Here is a 21,370-nt window from a genome sequence, read left to right on the forward strand (position 1 = left end):
AAATTAGTCAGCTTCAGATAGCTGTAAGTTAGCAAAGTGTTTATTTCATTATTTTTTTGCTTCCTCTACTTTGCTTCTTTATGTTGCTTGCTCTCTCTTTTTTCCTTTCCCTCTGCTCACTCTACTGATCTTTACTCAAATGTGTCCACTTGGACATCAATACAAGCTGTGTAACATTCAAAGGAATAAAGCACAAAAATTACTCCTATTTTTCTTAGGGCAGAAAATGGCAGCTAAAAAAAAATGGAAATTTAGGTTTTTCAATAGTGTTGTTCCCTCTTTAGGATCCAAGATGGCATCAACACGTTGACGAATCAAGGAACAGAGACTGATCTGGACGAGGACGAGAAAGACCTTGACAGCAGGAAGGTAGACACAGATTCTAGAAGTGTAGCAAATGTAACACTGTGTTCAATATAGACATAAAAAGATCCTTCACCCCCCCCCCCCCCCTTCATCAAAATGGAACAAAAATGAAGAGAAACAAATGAACACACCTGGAAAACACATGGTTTACAACATAGTCATTCAGTAATATTGATTGGATTGTCCTGATGAAAGTAAACTAAACTATTTATTTCCGTCTCTCTAACCAGTGTAACAACAGAATATTCATGCATTTCTCTTCCTGTCCACCAGGTTGAGCTGTGTGATGCTCTGAGCCTCAGTTTGGCAGCTCTGCGACAGGAGAAGGAGGCTCTGTATGAGGAGCAGAGGAGACACCAGGCGCTGGGGGCGAGCATCGAGTCACTAGTGCAGGAACGCTGTAAGACCAACGAGAGGGACAAGTACAGCATGTTCATCGGTACGATATCTATCTGTTACAGAAAAAAGCAATTTCCCATGAGGTTGACCTAGAGTGTGTCAGAGACTGAGATGCCGACCCTTTTGTGTTTGCAGGAGATTTGGAGAAGATTGTAAACCTGCTGCTGTCTCTGTGCACCCGGCTGTCGAGGATCGACAGGTCTCTGCTCGCTCTGGAGAGAGAAGAGCTGTCACAAGAGGACATAGCTGAGGAGAGGGTGAGACAGGACTAAATCTATCTTTCTGTCAGTTTACCTGTTTGACACTTTACCTGTCTGTCTGTTTACTTGTATGTTTGAGTTTAGCCTTGTGTATTAGTCCCACGTGATCCCTCTTTAGTACTTTAGGGTTGTTTGGTTTTAACACCCTTTTTTCCTCTTGTGGTTTTCATTGAAATTATGAACAATAGAAGAGTATTTTTTATTAGCACTGTAATACCATCATTTCAACAGTACTGCTGCCAGACTTGTGATAAATGAATCAATGTTGCAACTTTACAGTGAACTCACTGATTAAATATTAACCCTCACATTTACTGTGTCTGCTACTCTGTCCTGACTGATGATGTCAGACAGTCACACTGTAAACTATTAAATGCAAAATATAATTATTTATAACAGATGACATTATAAAAATCACTGTGTTTTTGTACAGGAATTCATACTCTATTACTTTGATGACCGAGTTACCTCAATAATCAATATTTATAATATTCATTACTTGTGGTTATTGCAGTCATTTGAAAAAACAGTTTTAAAATGATTCTCATCCTGTCTCACCTGGGTTGCAACACCACACTTTAGCTACTAGAGGGGCCTAAAGTAACATGTGTGAAGGTACAATTTCATGACTTTAAATAACCCTGAATGACAGGTTTGTTTGCTTCTCAGCCTTATTTATTGTCAGACAAATATATATACAGATCTGAATATATATATACCACTAGTAGGGCAAATCTAATCAATTTTTTAAATACTAAGTCACTGGATGGACCTTCTCTGCAACCTATAAGGTGGACCTGAAATGACATCAGGCAGGTTTTTAGTAACAATAAACATGGTTTTCTCCAACCAATTCATTTACAGTCATACAAATCATGTAAAAGCACAAAAATTGACAAAAAAATGTCACAAGACTTATTAAATGCAGTGCTCTGCAGCTTTGTGCTCAGTGCTGCCTCAAGTGGCCAGAAGATATATTACAGCAGAAAAACTTAATAGAACAAGACTCCTTTTAAATATCTTCTGGGCACCATTGGAGTGAATTTCATGAGCCACTGAGTGACTGAGTGAAAGAAGACGTCAGTAGCTCATTAGTATGCTTACCATAAACAACATGCTTTTAGCCAGAATGTTAACAAACTTATGGTGGGTGGCATGCTATTATTAAGTTAAAGTGACATTTAACTATCAGTGTAACTTTCCAGCACGACTCGACTTGCCTCGGCTCGCCTCGACTCAGCTCGGTCCCAGGAACAACCTTTTCCATTACAAAGAAGTACCTACTCAACGTGGGCAGGGTCGTCATAGCACGGCTCCGCAAAACTGCCGTGACTTCGTTTTATACGCGACACAAACAAGCAAGCAACAAAATTGAGCCATATGGCTGTTACGCTGTTGCCGGTATTTTTAAAAATGCTGGGTTTGATTCTTGTGTGGGACGGCTCATGACTCTTCCAGCGACAACTCTTCTGACCAATCAGTGGCCGGCAGTCTGTCCACGTCGCATTTCAGTATCGGCTCGGCTCGCTTGGAACCTCAGCAGAGCAGGTACTAAAAAAGTACCAGGTACCAAGTACTATCCCCAGTGGAAACGCAAAAAAAACCCAGTCGAGGCGAGTCGAGTCGTGCTGGAACTGTGTAGTGGAAAAGCGCCATTGTAAGATAAATGTAGGACCAGATATCTGGACCAAAGTGACAGACTGACACCCGAAAACTACACAAAATTTCTGGTTTTAGTTTCCATTGGGATGTTGCAGTTAACCATTTACAAATATTTTCCAGGTAATGAGCAAAAACATATGTTGTCTTCTCCTCCTCAGGACTCCCTCCATCACAAACGCTCTCAGCTCCTCCGTCAGACCGAAGATGCCCGGGAGCTGAAGGAGAACTTGGACCGGCGGCAGCGTGTGGTCCACAACATCCTCTCCGGCTACCTCATAGAACCACAGCTCCAGGACTTCCGCCAGTTCATCAGCACCAAACCCTCCCTGATGATTCACCAACGGAACCTCGATGACCTCATACGGCAGGGGGAGGAGCAGCTGACGCAGTTGGCTGAGAGCCTGCCGCCAGAGGTGGTGGTGGCCCATGATTGGTCTTCACTCTCCTCATCGAGTCCTGCCACCTGCTCTTCTCCGTTTCCACCGCTGCTTCCCCCCTCTCTGATTCCAGCCCCCACACACTCAGTCAGGTCCACCACTGTGACATCACTGTGATGTCACGGACAGGCCACTGCTACAGGTGGCAGTGCAGGACGAGAAATGAAGAAGAGCCGATAGGCTCCCTAAAAACTCACTCGGATTTGGAGTGATGCTCTAAACTGAAGGAGCTTAACATGAAGGATTAATGGGCCTGAAGCAGGCAGCGTTCACACTGAAAATACTATGCAGACTTCACACATGAAGAAGAAAAAAGCCTTTATTGTGCCTCATTCTATTCACACCTGACTGTACGTCTCACCTGAGGGATAATCACAGCCTCAGCTCACCTCAACATTAACAAACAGCACTATGTGGACTCAAAGTGACTGCTGTCAATGTTTCTAATCATCCTCTGCTCTGAAAAGTGATTTTAAACGTCCTCCAGGGGTTTTCAGGTTGGAAGTTCCCAAGAAAGTTTGTTGTTGAATAGTAAACAGGACAATTCCAGGATTAGACATAATTTCCTGCATTTTTACAATATTTTCCAGCTCTTATTGTGTTAAGAAATACTTGATATTTTCAGTTTCCTCTTAGTAAAGACAAGATCTGTAAAGTTTGAAATGTCAGTCTCAACTTCAGTTTCTGTTCTAGATTCTAAACACTGTACAGCTGAATACAATTGGCTTTAATCCTGGTGCAGGCAGGCTAGAAAGGAACTAGAATTTGTTGTAAAAAGTCCCAAGCACACTGGAATTGTCCTTTTACAAAGCAGACGGTGCTTTCAGGAAACCTCCAACATTCAGACGTTAATCCAAGAACTTTTATTTCTCATGAAAAGACAAAGCGAGCAGGTGTGTTGTCTCCCAAAGACAATTCATATACCAGTATTTAAAATATTGTCATCAACTATTTTCACAATCCATCAGCTTTTCTTTTTTTTAGCTTTCACATGTGTACAGTTCACAAATTTACCACCAAAATTGGAGGGACAATGTTTTTAAAGTCAGAATCATGAAGGTCTGATCAAATGTTATCATCACTGTCATATCATACTGTAACTCTACTACTGCTGTCTGTATGTCTGGAGCTTGTAGCACTTTTAGCAGTTTGACTACTGTTTGCAGCAGAATGTACACTGAATGATAAAAAAATAATAATAATTCTGCTATTGCCTCTTTAATGGTTTCCTGTAATGAAACAGTTGATGAAATATTTTCATCCACTTGGTTTCATTTTGGATTTGAGGTTTTATGTTCTCGTTCAAAGTGTCAGATGAGCCACAACTGAAAATACTTACCATAATTTGTGAATATGTCAGCCATTTTTTTAATGAACGGGTTAGTAATTAAGGTAAGAGAATAACAAAACAATGCCACAATTGACCAAAACCCAAAGATATTTTTTTATTTAATTTAAACAAACAAGCCTAGATTTCTCATTAATGTCCTGTCAATGGTGTACTTAATTAAACCGACTAACTGTTTTATTGTGGCCAAATGTCTCACTTAGTTTGGGGTGTAGATCAAGTTTTCCAAGCTGCCTCACACGTTCATGTTTTGATCTACAGTGGACTGTGATGGTTGTAAACAGCTGCTCAGAACATCATTTTGACACATCAGTCATGAAAAAACGAGAGCCTTGTGGAAATGTTCTTTGAAACCTCAGAAAAATGAAGCCTTAGCATCGGTAAAACTGAGCAAAATCAAACTACTTTTATAAAACTCACCTACATATCATATCTGTTTTAAAGAAACACTTAACACCTTTTTTCTCTACCTGGAGTTTTTATTCAGTAAAAGAATCATCAGATCTACCTGTCACTGTTTCACTTATTGATATCAGTGATTATGTTCTACATACTGATCAAAAATGATGATTCCTGTGGAAACATAATGTTTAAAACCAACACAAGGAGAAGACTAAAACACATTTTAAAGGGGCACTCCAGTGATTTTAGTTTTTCAGTTTCATACAGCCGGGAAGCTTGAGAGAAACAGATTACAAAAAGAAATGTCAAAATCGGTGCAGCAGAAGCAGCAGATATCCTGATTTTTAGTCTCTAGTATGAGTCAAACTCCAAAAAAGTCTGGGTCCTACATTTCCCATAATGCAACTTGACAACATCTTTGATTAGACCATTTTACCTCACATCTTTTATACCTACAGCTCCAGGTCTTGGCAAAGACTTTTTGTTATAAATGTCAAGTCTCGATCATAGATAACCTTGATGACATCACTATGACATTATGATATTTACTCAGGCTTACCTCCAGAGCCATAGCACACGTTATACAGCTGTCTTCAGAGGCTGAGTAGGAGTCTTCAATATGTCCTGTAAAATCAGTGGAGTGCCTCTTTAGTCTTATTGCAGTTGTCCTCCTCATGAATTATTAATTGCTTGAAAATTTGTTAGTGCAGCCACAAGTATTACTTTATGTCCAGATCATAAATGTTGCAAAATAATACTGCAAGAGACATTTAAAATATTGCACCAGCTTTGATTTGCCATGTATTATTTCCCCTGATATCACAACTGAAGTATTATGTTACATCCTGTTTTTTTCAGTTATTTACTTGCCATTTTTAAATTAATTTGAAAGAAATTAAGAAATATACTATATAATTCACATTTTTCATAACTTATTTGGTGTTTTTTTTTTTAAATCCTTTCATTCTTCCTTCAAATGGCAGATAGCGTTCAAACAGCTAAAAGTTATAATCAAGCCCAAAGACAACATTTCATTTTCTATTTGAGCACTCTGTTGTTGTTTCTGGACTTCCGTACTTTTCCACTTAACACAATAAAAGCTTTTGATCAATTTACTTGTTGTTATAAATGTCATTTTACACATTTATTATCAGTTTTGCTAGGTAGCTGGTGCCATTTTGTTTCCCTCTTAATTCATCTGGGGAGTCTAAATGGCATAAAGAGAATCAATTCTACACAATATTTATTGTTGAAGCAGCAGTGTGTGGAATCTAAAATGCAGAGGTGGTTTGTTTTCCCATTTTCATTCAGAACTGTTTATTGATGGATATCGTTTTATTCTACACCTACAGAACCATTTTCACTTTTCAGTTTTAGTTTTGAGAGCACCTTTTAGTTATTCTCCGTCTGTCATATCCTCCAAACATTACAGCGGTGTGTTTATGGTTTTGTTGTTAAACACAGCAGAATATCTCAGATGTATTTTGGCGGGTGACTTTATGAATGGATAATTGGAAAACAGCTCTTGTTGTTGTTGTTTTTTTGTTTTTTTGCAAAATAAATGTATTTTTTAAATGCTGTCAGACTTCAAGTTTTGTTAGTTCAAGTTGTCCCCATCACACACACACACACACATACACACACACTTCATTCCAGTCACTTTTGGGGTATTTGCATGGACACAGTAAACCAAAAATCAGTATTTTACCAATTAGGGACACCTTTTTTGGCCCCAGTTGTACAAGCCATCCCCAGTTAACTGGTCTTAAGTCTGGTTTGTATCCCTAAAATTGACAGTCAAAAAGAACACTATATAGACTACATGATCAGCATGTATACTTCCTGTTATTTTACAGTGTGTGGTGGAATTCAATCTGAAAATTCATTTTTAAAGGAACTAAGGATTATTGTCTGGATTTGTTGATTTTACTACAGATTTGGTTTAGCGATGATATTTGTTTAATTTTCAACTGTACAACTTTAACTTCTTTCACAGATGAGAAAAGAACCCAAACTGTTTTCATGTGTTAACTCTTATTTTCCATCTATAGCAACTTAGATTATAGTTACAATCAACCTGCAGCAGTTATTTGTTAATGTTTCACATCTGGCAGGGATACCTGCAGGAATGCAACAGGTGAGGGTTAAATACTCGACCTTTGAGACTAACAGAGGTGGAGTGATAGAGGCCAGGTAAAGCAAAGACCAGAATGGCCACAGATTTCTCTCAAGAATCGGTTTTGCATTTCCTCCAGAGCAGAGGAGGCAAAGTGCAGAAGCTGGATCTGCTTCTGCACTTCAGGCCCTTCCTGCTACGGGACCGCAGCCCAAACCGTGATCTCTTCAAAACGTTTGTCAACTCGGTGGCCACCGTCAAACAGGAGCAAGGCATCGATTACATCATTCTCAGGAAGAAGTTTAGAGTACATGTCCCAGGAGGAGGTGGTGTCACCTACGTGCAGCTGGGATTGTGCTGAACAACAACAGTGTGGAAACAGATGTGGATGTAGAGGCCAGAGCAGGTATGTAAGATTAAACTAAATGATGAGTCTGGGGACTTTTTTTTCTTATTGTCAACAAATCCCATAAAAATACCAAAAACAATGGATCTAATTGATCTTACAAACAGATATTGTCTGTGAATCCACAAAATGTGTATTAAACCTCAGTTAAAAATAGTCCCCAATATTTGCACTATTTCCTCCTGTTTTTGAGACGCTTGCCAAAAACTAAACACACACAATCAATCGTACAATAATGTAAAAAAAAAATTAAATTAGGAACTGTTTTATCAAAGAGGAAGTAAATGAGATTATGAATATGAGATTACATTACTGCTAACATTTGGTTCTTGATAGAGTGTTGCCATGGCACGGCTCCACAGGTTAGTCTTTTGACCAAGAGTTAGATGTTCAACCAATCTTTTATATGCTGTCAGCCATAAAAGCTATCTGAAACAGCTTGATGGTTTTATTCCAACCAACAGGAGATCTCAATGACGCAGAGAGAGCAGTCGAGTGATGGCTCCACCTCTCCAACCTTGACCAGCTCCTCAAAGGAGAAACCGTTCAGCTCGGCTGAACCGCCTCCACCTGATCTCATCCTCCCTCAGCCTTCACTGCAAACTGTCATCATCCTCGCTGTGGTCCTGTTCCACTCCACCTCACTGCCAGATATAAAATAAAATGAAAAAGTAAAACAGACATTTGTTTTAAAAAATAGTAATAAAATATCAAATATGAGTAAAAATGAGTGAGAGTGAGTGGAATTACTCCAGTTTGCATATGTTTGAACATCAACATATTTGTCAGTGTTACTGCATAGCCTTAGAATTGCTTTATTGGTGGGTTCATTTTTATTTTACTTTTTTGTAGTTTAATTTTTTTCTCTCATTTCAACTGAGGACAAAGCACGCTTAATACAAAAGTAGAATAATCATATTAGTCATTGAGAAAGTTGCAGAAAAAACATTTTTATTTATTTCCCCCATAATTTCAGTCCATGTGTACTTATTTTCATTACATACACCTCCTTTAATCTGATCCATTGTCCCTGCTGTAACTAAATGAATATTAAATAAGGGTGCGTGTCTACAATCTTCAGGGATTCATTTGCAAGGAAACATTAAAAGTTAAAAACCATAAGAACATTATATAAACTAATTGATCAGCATGTATGAAAAGCTTCCTGTTGTTTTGTGTGTGGTGGAATCCAATCTGAAAATTCATTTTTAATGGAACTAGGGATTATTCTCTAATGATTTGTTTTACCAAATCTTTCACAGATGAAAAAAAGAGATCAAACTGTTTCATGTGTTCACTTTCATTTTCCATCTATAGGCAACTTACAATATAGTTTACAATCGAAGTGCAGTTATTTGTATTAGACATCATCAGACAGGCTGGGACACCTGCAGGAATGCAACAGGTGAGGGTTAAATACCTGAGGAAGGAGGAGCTTCACTGCAGTCTCACTGAAACTAGTCGACCTTTGAGACTAACAGAGAAAGAGTGTGAGACAGAAGCAGAGAGCACAATGAGCACAGATTTCACTCAGGACTCGGTGTTACATTTCCTCCAGAGCAGAGGAGGCACGGTGAAGAACTCGGATCTGCTTCTGCACTTCAGACCCTTCCTGCGGGATCATGCGGAGCCGATTCGGAACCGCGATCTCTTCAAAAAGTTCGTCAACTCGGTGGCCACAGTTAAACAAGAGGAAGGCGTCAATTACGTCATTCTCAGGAAGAAATTTAGAGGACATGTCCCGGGAGGAGGTGGTGTGGTTTCTTCAGGACAAGCGCGATTGCCCGCCGGGAAGAACGCTGAACCCTCCCCGGAGAAAAGCAACCCTAAATCGGCTGTGAGCAGAGCGAATCCTCGGCAGAAAGCACATCTGAGGGAGGAGACAACCCCCGCCCCGCTGGGACGTACCGCCAAACCAATCCTACCTGCAGCTGGGCTCGTGCTCAACAACAACAACAACAATGTGGAAACTAATCTTAACCTGAAACAGCAGCAACAGCTGATCAGCACACCTGAGCTGTTTGCTGGACCAGCATCTGATCAGCTGGTGGGTCACACTCAGATCCCAGAGAGGACAGAGCTGAAGACCCCTAGTCTGCCAGAGACTTCAGCCCAGGACCAGCTTGTGAAGGTGGGACAGAATAATAAGGTGAGGTTTGGTCCACCTGCTTTCAGACATCATGGAACAACCAGCCAGCAGGTCCCAGGCCCAGAGACCCTCCAAGAGCGGCAGGCCAGTCTACAGCCTAAGGGAGGTCTTCATCAGGACCCTGTTCCTGATGCCAACCAGCAGGTCCCAGGCCCAGAGACCCTCAAAGGGAGGGAGGCCAGTCTACAGCCTAAGGGAGGTCTTCACCAGGACCCTGTTCTTCATGCCAGCCAGCAGGTCCCAGGCCCAGAGACCCTCCAAGAGCGGCAGGCCAGTCTACAGCCTAAGGGAGGTCTTCATCAGGACCCTGTTCCTGATGCCAACCAGCAGGTCCCAGGCCCAGAGACCCTCAAAGGGAGGGAGGCCAGTCTACAGCCTAAGGGAGGTCTTCACCAGGACCCTGTTCTTCATGCCAGCCAGCAGGTCCCAGGCCCAGAGACCCTCAAAGGGAGGGAGGCCAGTCTACAGCTTAAGGGAGGTCTTCATCGTGACCCTGTTCCTCATGCCAGCCAGCAGGTCCCAGGCCAAGAAACCGTCAAAAGGAGGGAGGCCAGTCTACAGCCTCAGGGAGGTCTTCATCAGGACCCCTCTCCTCATACTCTGGTGGCCCCACGCCGCACCAGATTCAGGCAGAGCTACAAAACTGCGGTCTCTTACGATGACGATGAGGAGCAAGAGGAGGAGGTCCCGATGAGGCAGGGCTCAGCGTGGCCCTTGGGCGCTCCACTAGGGCACTCACAGAGGGTCATTTCTGCCTCCTCACCATGCATCATAGACCAGCCTGCGCCTCCCTCTGTCATCTCCTCCTCCTCTTCATCGGAAAGGAATCCCCCAAAAATTATCATCCGGGGTGTGGGAGGGGAAACGCTGCCCCCTCGTGGAGGATGGAGCGGACAGTCGGGGGCGGAGTTAAGAGGGCAGTGGGCAGGGCCAGAAGCTGCATCTGTCCCGGGGGACATGATGTCCACACGACGCAGCTTGCCTTTAGAGGCACAGCGCTACATCCCGTCTCCAGACCGAGCTGAGGAGGTGCCACAGGACCACCACCCGGACCACCAATACTCGCACTCTGCAGATGTGCAGCTGGAGGCCAGGCAGGGGTCGAGTCAAGATCAAAAATCGTGGCTGACGTCTAGTTGCAGCAGTGTCTTCTCTCCCTCATCTGACGGCGGCTTCAGGAGTGACTGTCCGCCCTCTGACTCCCCCAGAGGATCAGGGTGGAACAGCAGCTCCGAGGATCTGGAGCCCAGAGCAGGTACAGCAGCAATTTGTAAGATACAATTAAATGTTAAGTCTGGGTATATATATATATATATATTTTGTTTTATTATTGTCAACAAATCCCATGAAAAGACCAAAAAAACAGCTGATCGAATTGCTCTTACTAACAAATATTGTCTGTAAATCCAAAGTCTGATATCTTCTACTTCTGTGACTTAGACCTCCATTGTTGTCCAAAATTATTAATAACACATCATGTTAAACACATGATTACAACATGTTGCACTGGGTTACATGTTCCTACATCACCATGAACACAATTATTGTAGTTTATTATGACTCAATCCCTCACACACCATCCTGCTGCCAGAAATACTCAATAGAGCACAAAATGTGTATTAATCTGCAACTAAAAATAGTCCCTATATAAATGCACGGTTTCCTCCTGTTTTTGTGATGTTTGTTAAAAACTACAGTGACCAGCAAATGTTTCATGATGTTTAAACACAAGGAGTCGTACAGTAATGTTAAAAAGACAACAATAAAATTATGATTTTAAATCAGGAACTGTTTGATCAAACAGGAAGTAAATGGGATGGGTTAACTTTAGTTACTTGACAGATTGGTATCAGGTATTGAGTTTCTGCATGGTTCCTCCCCTCACCTGTCAAAGACTGTGGGGAGTGCTACATCATCGACTGCATCTAATATGCATTTTAGTGTTGTATTGCCACAGAGAGAAGAGAACAAACATTAGTGTAAGAAATTGAATACAATGTAAATTTGTGTTTGTGTGGACAGGTGAGACTGAGGGTAAAGTTCAGGAAGTACTCCAGCGAGCCAAAGCGACTAAACTTGAGTCCGTGACACATCGAGCTGAGAGTAAAACCACAAAGCCATGGCATCACTCTACAGGGAATCTTCTTAATGACCAGGAGCCCTCAGCCCGGGTGTCTCCACTGCATCATTCCACTGACCATCTCCATGTCAACCAGCATTCTACACCCAAAGTGTTGCTATGGCACGGCTCCACAGGTTAGAGCTAAAGTTTGTAGGAGTCTGTTAGTCTTTTGACCAAGACTTCACTGTTCAACTAAGAATATTCCTAATCTTTTATATGTTGAGTCAGCCATAAAAGCTGTCTGAATCTGTCTGATGCTTTTACTCCACCCAACAGGAGATCTTGATGACGCAGAGTCGAGCGATGGCTCAGCCTCTTCCCCTCCAGTGCGGAAGCGCCCGGCGGTGGCCAGACGGCTGAGTAGCAAGCTGAGGAGCCGGATGTGTCGCAGCCTGGGTGCCAACCTCGACCAGCTCCTCGATGAAGAGACGAGGGGAGCAGGAGGAAACGAAGCAGCTCGGCTGAACCGCCTCCACCTGATCTCGTCCTCGCTCAGCCTTCACTGCAACCTGTCGTCCTCCTCGCTGTCGTCCTGTTCCACTCCACCTCGCTGCCAGAGCCTCGCCGACTTGGAAGAGGGGGAGGAGGGGAAGGGAGGGAGGAGCCGTCAGATAAATAAACAGGTGAGACTTATAGACTGCACAGGTGTTTCTTTTTAAATGTTTCATTTAAACCTACAGTGCACTCTCTAATGTATAATCACTTGCAAATGATTTATGAGGAAAAACCATAGATATGACAAATATTGATTCGACATGTAAATTAGGATTATTTACAATAGATTTATGGCATTGGTTCTGCCATTTAATTACTGTCCAACTGCATGTACATGCTTCTTAACCTTTCGTGTCTGTATCACTACATTTGGCTACATTCAAAAAAAAAAAAATAATAATAATTTGCTGTTTTGTTGCTGCGTCTGAAACATTAACTCTTATTTTAAAGCATACAATACAATATGATACAACACTTAATTGTTTCCCATGAGAGAATTTAAATAAACTGTTTTCTGTTCTTGTCATCAGTCACTAGTTCCCCTGGAGCACAGGGAGCACATGTGGGTGGTGAAAGGGGCAGCAGGCGCCTGGCCCGACATCTACTCCCTGTTCAGAGAGGACTCGTCTCTACTCAACAAACGAGATTTCATCTCTGGCTTCACTGTGCTGCACTGGATTGCCAAACACGGTGACCACAGAGTCCTCAATACCTTATGGTACGTTGCCAGCAGTTTGCTTCATCAGCGTTATACTCTGTAAAACCTCAAGGTCTGATTTACAGAGCGCTTTGGTTTCACTTTAGAAAGATGGTTTGGATAGTTTTGTGGGAATATCTGAACTGCTTACAAGTTTCAGCCTCAAAAAGATTTGAGGATGTCAATTTGGGGATTTTAGACCGACTAGCAGCAGTACGATGAGGTTTGTTTGTAGATCTGTCCACAGTGAAATATACTGAGTGTCAATATTCATCAGATTTTCAAGAAATGTGCTGTGGATATTCATGGTCCCTGCAGCATGATCTTCAGTGTCCTTTCTGGTGTGCTGACCTTTTACCTAGTGCCACCATCAGGTCATAATCTCTACTTGTATTCAAGAAATATCAGAATCAAATTTGAAAATATGTCATCTTAAGTGAGAAACTGCACTTTATTCATCTACTACATAGACATACAGAGACAATATGAAAAAGGAGAGAGGATGATAGGAAATAGCAAAAGGAACTGGTTACTCCACACCTGAAATTCTTGGTGTGTTCAGTCAGTGGCTGAGCTGAACACAATACACCATTACACACACAGTCGCTTCATATTTTACTTGCTACAGTAAACATCTCTAGAGTCAGTGCATTGTCCCTGAGGTCAGTTCAGTGATGCAAGAAGAAATTGCTTTGGTTTCTGTCTGAATGCACCTGAAGAATATGTTGTTTGTTCTTTCCACTTTGGTATTGTACATCAAAAGTGTTTTTCCTCTGTATAATTGTCTGTCAGGCTGAGCTCAACTGTCATCAGTCTAACACTGAAGACTCACCAGAAGTGAATTAACTGTGCAACACTGCCTCAACCACATCTCATCTTGCTGGGGGCTTCAACAGGTTAAAAACACATAAGCTAGTGAGTAGCTTGCTTTTAGGCAAACATTGTGTAAAAGGGCAACTAGGCTATTCTCAGAAAGTTTTTGGAATAGTTTGACTTTTTCTAAAAATAAGCATATTCACTTGTTGGGTTAGCTGTTATGTACAGCCAACAGCTGGTTAGTTTAGCTTAGCATAAAAACTGTAAATGGGTAAACAGCTAGACATGCTTTTTCTAAAAATAACAATCAGCGTACAGGTAACTCCAAAGCTCACTGATTAGCGCATCAAAGTGCAAAAATGACAATTCACCATTTTATGGAGTGTCGTGTACTGGACTGTTTCTTGGCTAGGAGCCTAACTGCTATGGGATATGTAGAAATGTTGACCTGCAAGTGGCACTAGAGGTAAAGTCACTCAATTCATCCTCTTGGAACCATGAATGTCAGATAGTTCACTCTGGAAAGAGTTGGACCAATGGGCTAATGTGATTAAAAAACAACTGCAACCACTTTAGCTTATCTAAGATTACCTTCTGTTCCCTAAATTGTTTTCTCATTTTCATTACTAAATGTTTTCATTGTGCGGAAAACTGATCTGAATGAAATTCAAGAGGGTACTTACTCTACTTTCCAATTCGTATAATAAATCAAATATATTTATGCTCTGATACTTTATGCAATCAGGCACTCATCCATTGTCGTTGGCTGTGGTTTCAGGTATGGAGTAGAAAAGGCCGGTTTGACCATGGACATAAACGCCAGGTCATCGTGCGGCCACACACCTCTCCACATCTCTGCTATCCACGGCCACAAGAACATCATGCGGTTGCTGGTTAAAAAGTTCAGCGCTGACGTGAAACTGAGGGACACAGCAGGAAAGAAGCCGTGGCAGTACCTGAGCCACACTATGTCACCGGACATCTTCCAGCTGCTGGGAGCACCAGCGCGGGCCAGTTTAGGAGAGGGGGCAGGAGCTCGGAAAGCAGACCACAGCTTGGAACCGCAGCAGCATCGTCGTCGTCATCGGCGTCATCACTTCTCCTCTGCTTCAGGAGACAGGCCACTGACCATCGCAGGCACGGCTAAGGTCAAAAGGTCTACATCAATTGCGGCACTCCTCAAACACAAGTCATTGCGTCGTATTCACGGACATCTTTCTGAATCCTCAATTTAAAAACCTCAACTGACGGACATAACTGAGGTTTCTGTAGAATTCTGCAACCAGGCTCGATCAACCACTCGACTGAGCAACTGTTTGAGCCAGCCAGTGGGTTTTGCAAACACAAAGTAGGTTTAAACTTGACCCGGGTCTAACAACAATATGACCATGGTCAAGAGGCTAATAATCTGCCTTTTGTGCTCCACAGGCTGATTCTTGACAGTGACATCTTCCCCTGCCATTATGGCAAACTCATAAACGACATTTTGTTACTGTACCGAGTACAGTGTAACAATTGTAGTTTAAAACTTTGACACATTCCAACTTGCTAATCATCAAGAGCTAATATATAGCTATGGCTAGTCCCACAAACTTGAAATTTAAATGATATGAAGTCAATCTGCATGAATTTGATCTCTACAGTTAAAATTTGGGGAGTCTGGAAACAAAGCTAGCTAGCATGTTGCCAATTAGTTCGGCAGCTACAGTAGCTCAAAGCTAGCCCCACCAGTAGCTATGCCAGCTATGTCACCAAGCTACTAGCACCTGTTTTGAGCTTTCATGACAAACCATGGCACTTGGAAAAAGCTATTGTCTTAAACAGGACGTGCTAGCAACGAGCACTTTCTGACAGGAACATGAGTAGAATGCTGTCAGAACATCAGCCTCAGCATACCTACAGTTCATAACTTAATAATTTCTTGATTTTTCAGGTTTTTATCTGACCTGACGTTCTCACTGCTTGATTTTGTGAACAGTAAATGGCATAACTCAGCAAATACAAAAAGGTATTCTTCCTTCTCAGCCAAAAAGCTCAGGCGCAGTCCAAATAACTGCAGGGACCACTAGATTCTGCGACTGAGCTTTCAGTTTCAGTGAATGTGAATGCCAAAGAAAATATTTAATCACAAAGACTGCTGGATATGAGACATGTGATAGCAAAAGCAAAAGGGTGATTTGCAGGCGCTTGGCAGAGCGGATGGCTTTTCAACCTGATGCCATCATTGTATTTAAAAAAGCAGCAGCAGGAGGAAGTTTATGAGCCCCGGGGCCACATGCAGCAACATGCAGCAACACAGACGACACTATACATCTGATCTGTGAATGAGTACTTTAAATTCCATTATTTCCTTTCTTTCATCTGAATGAAAATTATCTGGCAAACCAATGAAACCTGGGTAGATAGTGGAGAAAATAACACGAACACCTGTAAAGTTCAATAAATGTTGGGGAAATTTTCCAGTTTTTGTTATTGGCACTGAGTGAGAGGTGTTTTTAAGGCTGTGGGGTGATTTTGTTTTTAAAGGATAGTTGCAATTTATTGTTTTCTAAGTTTTGTCCATCATTTCTATCAATAATAACTTCTATCAATAATATCAGCTGCATTCACCAGCTGATGTCCAGGAACACAGCAACATCACTGAAAAGAAACCAGACAGGCATTCAAAAGTCATTCAACACATTGTTGTTCAAACATGCAACGATGTAAATGGAACGGGTTAGCCAAACATATTTAAAGGTGAATGGGGAAATAGTTACACTAATTGCTGGTAAACACCAACCACAGTTCAGAGAACCACTTCCTTTCACAACATTGAGTTTCTGTGTTCTTCATAATTGTGTGCACACACTTTTCATTGGCAATGAGAGATTTTTACTGATATTTCAGGTGCTTTTAGTGTTGCTTTTACCTCCCAGATAATGTTTTTTAGGTAATCTGGATAATCTGTTTGTGCAACTATGTCGTCAGCATGTTCTCAGAGCTCAGCTAATAACTTGGTGGGTACAATATTATTGTTATTTATGGCACTGATGGACAACATTTAGGAAATAAGCTCTTAGTGTGATATGGTGTTGAATTCAATTGCACTTTCCTGTCAGGTGTTTGTGTTATTCATGTTATTGTCTCAATCTTCTGTAGTGTTTTTTTTTTTTTTTTTTGCATCAGCAGTCATGTTATTACCGCATGGTAGTGTGCTGTGTTCAAGTGCTCCAGTGACGATTTGACATCATAGACTACACATTTTAAGTAGGAAAATACTTAACTCTAATGATCCTGCTGGAGTTCCACACCTGTTTAATATTTGTTTCCCAGGTTTTCTTTTTAAATAGATCTTTCAACATAGCTTATAGATGGAAAGCCTGCTGCGAATGCTCAGATCCTTTAAGCTTTCACTAACACTTGAACACATCACATGACTTAAACACGACTCTGACAAAAACCAGACTGGACAATTTGTTAATGTCAGAGATCAGTCTAAAAACTGATGGAGAATGATCAGTAGGGCATCAGGCAGGATTCAGGATTAATGGGGTAAAAAGTCTAATAAAAGTCTAATAAGTATTTTTGATGCCATTGGACAAAGTTTACTCACTGCATATTAAATATATTTCACAGTTGGAGGTGTTGGCTTTTTCTGTCTGAATTTTTATTAATTTATATGTATAAATGTATGTATGTATGTACAAGTTTATGTATGATAACAGGTGGGTAATATACTTTATGTATAGACACTAAACTTACATTGCACAGCTGATCCTCTTTTGCAGAGGGGCCCTGTGACGAAATCTATTTTTAAGACCATAATCTTTGTTTTTCTTTTTTAAATTGAGTTCACATCATTATCTATATTCAATCAGATTGGCTCCAGTGGAAACCCATGCACTGACTTTCTGTGTGTAGGAGTGTATGAGTACTGGTTGTTTTCTGGCTCTCTGGGCAGATAATAAACCTCCATGTTCTACCATAACAGTCTGTCTTCACTGAAAAGATGTCCAAAACACACATGGCCCCCACCTCACTGCCTTGTTTATCCACCTTCTACATCTGTAGGTGATGTATAGACTGGTAAGAACATGTTGAATGAGCTGGAGGACATGTTTGCTCATGACTTGGCGTGTTGGTGTTTGCGTTCTCGTACTTCTGTCTCTGTGTGGACAAGAGTCCACAACACAGGGGACATGCTGTCTGCTCGTCACTTCAAAGGGCGAATGCTTAGTTTTAGGGTTAAGCTTGGTATTAGGTTTAGGTTTGTATGTTTGTTCAGTGAGTTCAAATATGTGTGTGTGGAGTTTTTGTTTGAACAAGCTCAGCAGATCTGGTGTGTACATTCTGAAACAGCCGGTTAGACCTGCATTGTAAACCAGTTACATAATCACTGTAGAGTTTCTCATAGCATATAATAAGATTAATTAGAATGAAAATCGATGTCACAACATTCAAATAGCCAATAGAATTTATATTAATAATACTACACTCAATTCAATGCCTTTATTGCCATTGCACAGCAGTACAATGAGATTGTGTGTCCCCAGTGGTTAATTATACATAGAAACAGCAACAGACAATATACATAAAACAACATACAATACGACACATAAAAGACACTATGGATTAAAAAAAAGAATATAAAAATGGCAGTATATAGATGCAATAATAAGTAAGAGCAGTAGTTGCAGATTTAATTGCACATTGAATGTGCATACATAGTATACACTATTGCACAGTTAATGCATTTATAATTTTAATGAATTTATTTTAATGTTTTTTATAAAAACAAAATAAAATACAACCAATATCTCATATAGTAATAGTAGTAGGCCATAACAAAGGAGTGAGACGCACACATACATTTACAATAATGAACTGAGATTTGTTAAAGTGAAAGTCAGTATTTGTAGTTTGTTAAAGTGTGAGTGCAGTGGATGATAATGTTATCAATATGCAGCAAAACCAGAGTATGCATACCAGGATCTGGGCAAGAAAAACCAGTCAGGTCCAGTTACACTGATGGCACCTCAGCTCCACCCAGAGGTGCTACAAAACACACATCCTCAACAGCAAAAATCCTGGAAGCTTGTTTATGGAAGAAAGAGAGAGAACAAGGAAGAAAAGGGTAAATAAATAGAAAGGAAGGGTAAATATATATAAAAAGGAGGCATTCTTAGAGAGCCTGACACAATGCGTCCACCACTACATTGTCCCACTGTTTGATGTGTCAACAATCTCGGATGTCAGACTGGAACAACAGAGACAATGAGTCAGCCTCTAGTTAGGACCAGGGCCGTTTCAAGGAATTTGGGGGCCCCAAGCAAAATGGACTTGGAGGCCCCCCCACCACCACCGCCCGCTGACACCCCTGGACCACAGCAAAAAAACCTACGCCTCACCATCCCACCCTGTCCGCCCACAGCATAGACACACTGTTGAAGTTCAACCACACATTATATCAATAAAATATTTCTTAACAGTGCAAATACTGCTTACAAATGTTGCATATAGGCTACTGCACACATAGTATATTTACTTATTTTATTTGAACATTTGCAATCAACATTATAAACCAAGTGGAAATTCGGTATTAAATATAAAATCCAACATAGATAAAAGTACACACACACATACATAAGATTAACCTTTAAAAAATATGCAAAATATCTACATCTGCTGTTTGCGAGCCTTGGCTTCAGCAAAGGCAACCACAATGTCCTCCATGTCCAAAGACCGGCGAACATCACGCTCAATTGACGTAACGGCCGATCCTGTGAGCCTCTCTTGGCTCATGGTGGACCTCATGTATGTCTTTATCAGCTTCAAAGCTGAAAAGCTCCTCTCACCTGAGGCCACAGTCACAGGGAGAGTCAGGAGTAGCCGCAAGGTAATGCTTAAATTACTGTAAAGAGCCGCCGAGTTAGCGATGAGTTAGCCGCCGAGTTAGCCGCCGAGCTAGCAACCGAGTTAGCCGCCAAATTAGCCGCCGAGCCAGCAGCCGAATTAGCAGCCGAGTTAGCCGCCGAGCTAACACCTACTGTGGGTACTGTCCGATAACAGTGTCGTTGCACTTTCCAGCATTGACCATCACAGCATTTAAAGGGACGCGCACACAGTTTGTCGTTGCATTCAATTCATAACCAGTCGTTGTCTGGGGGCCCCCGGCCAGCTCGGGGCCCAAGGCAATTGCTTGGTTTGCCTGTCCTGTTGCGACGGGCCTGGTTAGGACACTGCAGAGAAGTAAGACAGGTTTACCAGTTGTGGTCTGTAAAGGTCACCAGAGCCGTGGAGCAAAGTCATAGCTCAACTGACTCTGATAAAACAGCACCTGCATAAATAGAACTTGCATTACGTATGTAGACAGCATATAACACTCAAATATTTTTGGAACTTTTGAGAACTAACATATATTTGTCCTTAGCCTTCAACAGGTCTATGATGGCTGCAACAACTCTAAAGCGTTGGGCACACAAGACAAACGTTACCCTCCCCCACCGCCATGTGAATTTTATGAATGCCTATAACATTTGGGGCTTATCATTCCAGTAGACCTGCTGATGGTGCTAGAAGATAAATATTCACCAAAGTCAGCAGGAATTAGGATTTAAAATAACTCAGTCTGGATCAAAGTGGCTGTCATCCATAAAGCGAAAAAAGCCCAACGTGACATTTTTACATACCTTAAAACCACAGAAGCTGTCCAGTGATAAACATTAGAAAACAATGACAAGCCTTTTTAACAGGAGACATTTAGACTCATCATGAAAAGCACAGGTGTTACTAAATAACATTAACAAAGGATCTGCTCTACTCAAGTGTCCTAGTAAACGATATGACAGTGAGCCAGCACGAACAATACAAAGATCCTGAAACTCAAGCAGCTAAATGGAATTCAGCCGTCATTCATTTTATTATTTAGACCTGGGCTTCTCATGCTGTAACATCTCAGAATGTCTTCAGTGAGGCAGTTATTCTCGGAGAAATTGCTCATCTTAATAAATCATAATGAATGAATAAGACAGGGTGTAATATGGTTGCAGGTTTTTTAAGACTAAAAATTGTAATTTTCATAAGTGTCAGTAGACAGTAACTTTACAGGCAGTACACACATAATGATAAAGCTGAGGAGCGTGGGTAAAACCTGTATCAGTTTATATCTTCTACAGGGGGATATGCTACTTATTTATTATTATTGTATATATTCAGCACTCTGAAAGCTTCTTTAAATTGATCACTAATTGCTTGACTGCTGCTGCTTTCTCTGTGTTGTAATTTTAAGCGAGCCACAAGGAGGTCTGTTGTGTTTCTCATGCGTCCAGCTGAACAGATTCCTTGATCTGTAAGCCATCAGTATCTAAAACTGCTAGTAAGTATGTTGTTCTGACACAGGAGGCTCCAGTCACAATATACAGACTAGTATTATAATATACTAGGGGAGAGCAGGGACAGTTGTACCACTTTTTGTGATTTTCCAAGTAAATCAAAAACACTGGAATGTACACTAGAACAGCCAATTTGCTATATTATAAAGTTGTGTCAACTAATGAAATAATGTGTTTAAGAGGTTTTATGAAATGTATATGTATATGTTGCAAAATTGATTTAAATTAACTTAATCCACTATTACAACCGTTCCAGTGTACAGGGAAGGAGGGATGTAACGTGTCTAAAATTAACATTATCAATCAATTAAATACTTCAAAT

At 41.2% G+C, this 21,370-nt stretch overlaps 2 protein-coding genes across 2 annotated transcripts in view; both read left to right on the top strand.

Moving 5' to 3' along the window:
- shroom3 (shroom family member 3) overlaps nt 1–4,967 on the top strand; it is a 71,503-nt gene extending 66,536 nt beyond the window's left edge. Inside the window, exons 23-26 of the mRNA XM_053340525.1 lie at nt 293–369; nt 640–805; nt 901–1,022; nt 2,846–4,967. Coding sequence (XP_053196500.1) covers nt 293–369; nt 640–805; nt 901–1,022; nt 2,846–3,241 — 761 coding nt within the window. The 3' untranslated portion in view covers nt 3,242–4,967. The remainder of the gene's footprint in view (nt 1–292; nt 370–639; nt 806–900; nt 1,023–2,845) is intronic.
- Nucleotides 4,968–8,792: 3,825 nt separating this feature from the next.
- On the top strand, nt 8,793–15,247 carry LOC128380656 (uncharacterized). The gene is made up of 5 exons (XM_053340526.1): nt 8,793–10,800; nt 11,568–11,801; nt 11,944–12,290; nt 12,693–12,880; nt 14,454–15,247. The coding sequence occupies exons 1-5, from the start codon at nt 8,793–8,795 to the stop codon at nt 14,908–14,910; spliced, it is 3,234 nt and encodes a 1,077-aa protein (XP_053196501.1). The 3' UTR covers nt 14,911–15,247.
- Nucleotides 15,248–21,370: the final 6,123 nt, after the last annotated feature.

This window comes from Scomber japonicus, chromosome 19 (assembly GCF_027409825.1).
Source record: "Scomber japonicus isolate fScoJap1 chromosome 19, fScoJap1.pri, whole genome shotgun sequence".
NCBI classification, from domain to species: domain Eukaryota; kingdom Metazoa; phylum Chordata; class Actinopteri; order Scombriformes; family Scombridae; genus Scomber; species Scomber japonicus.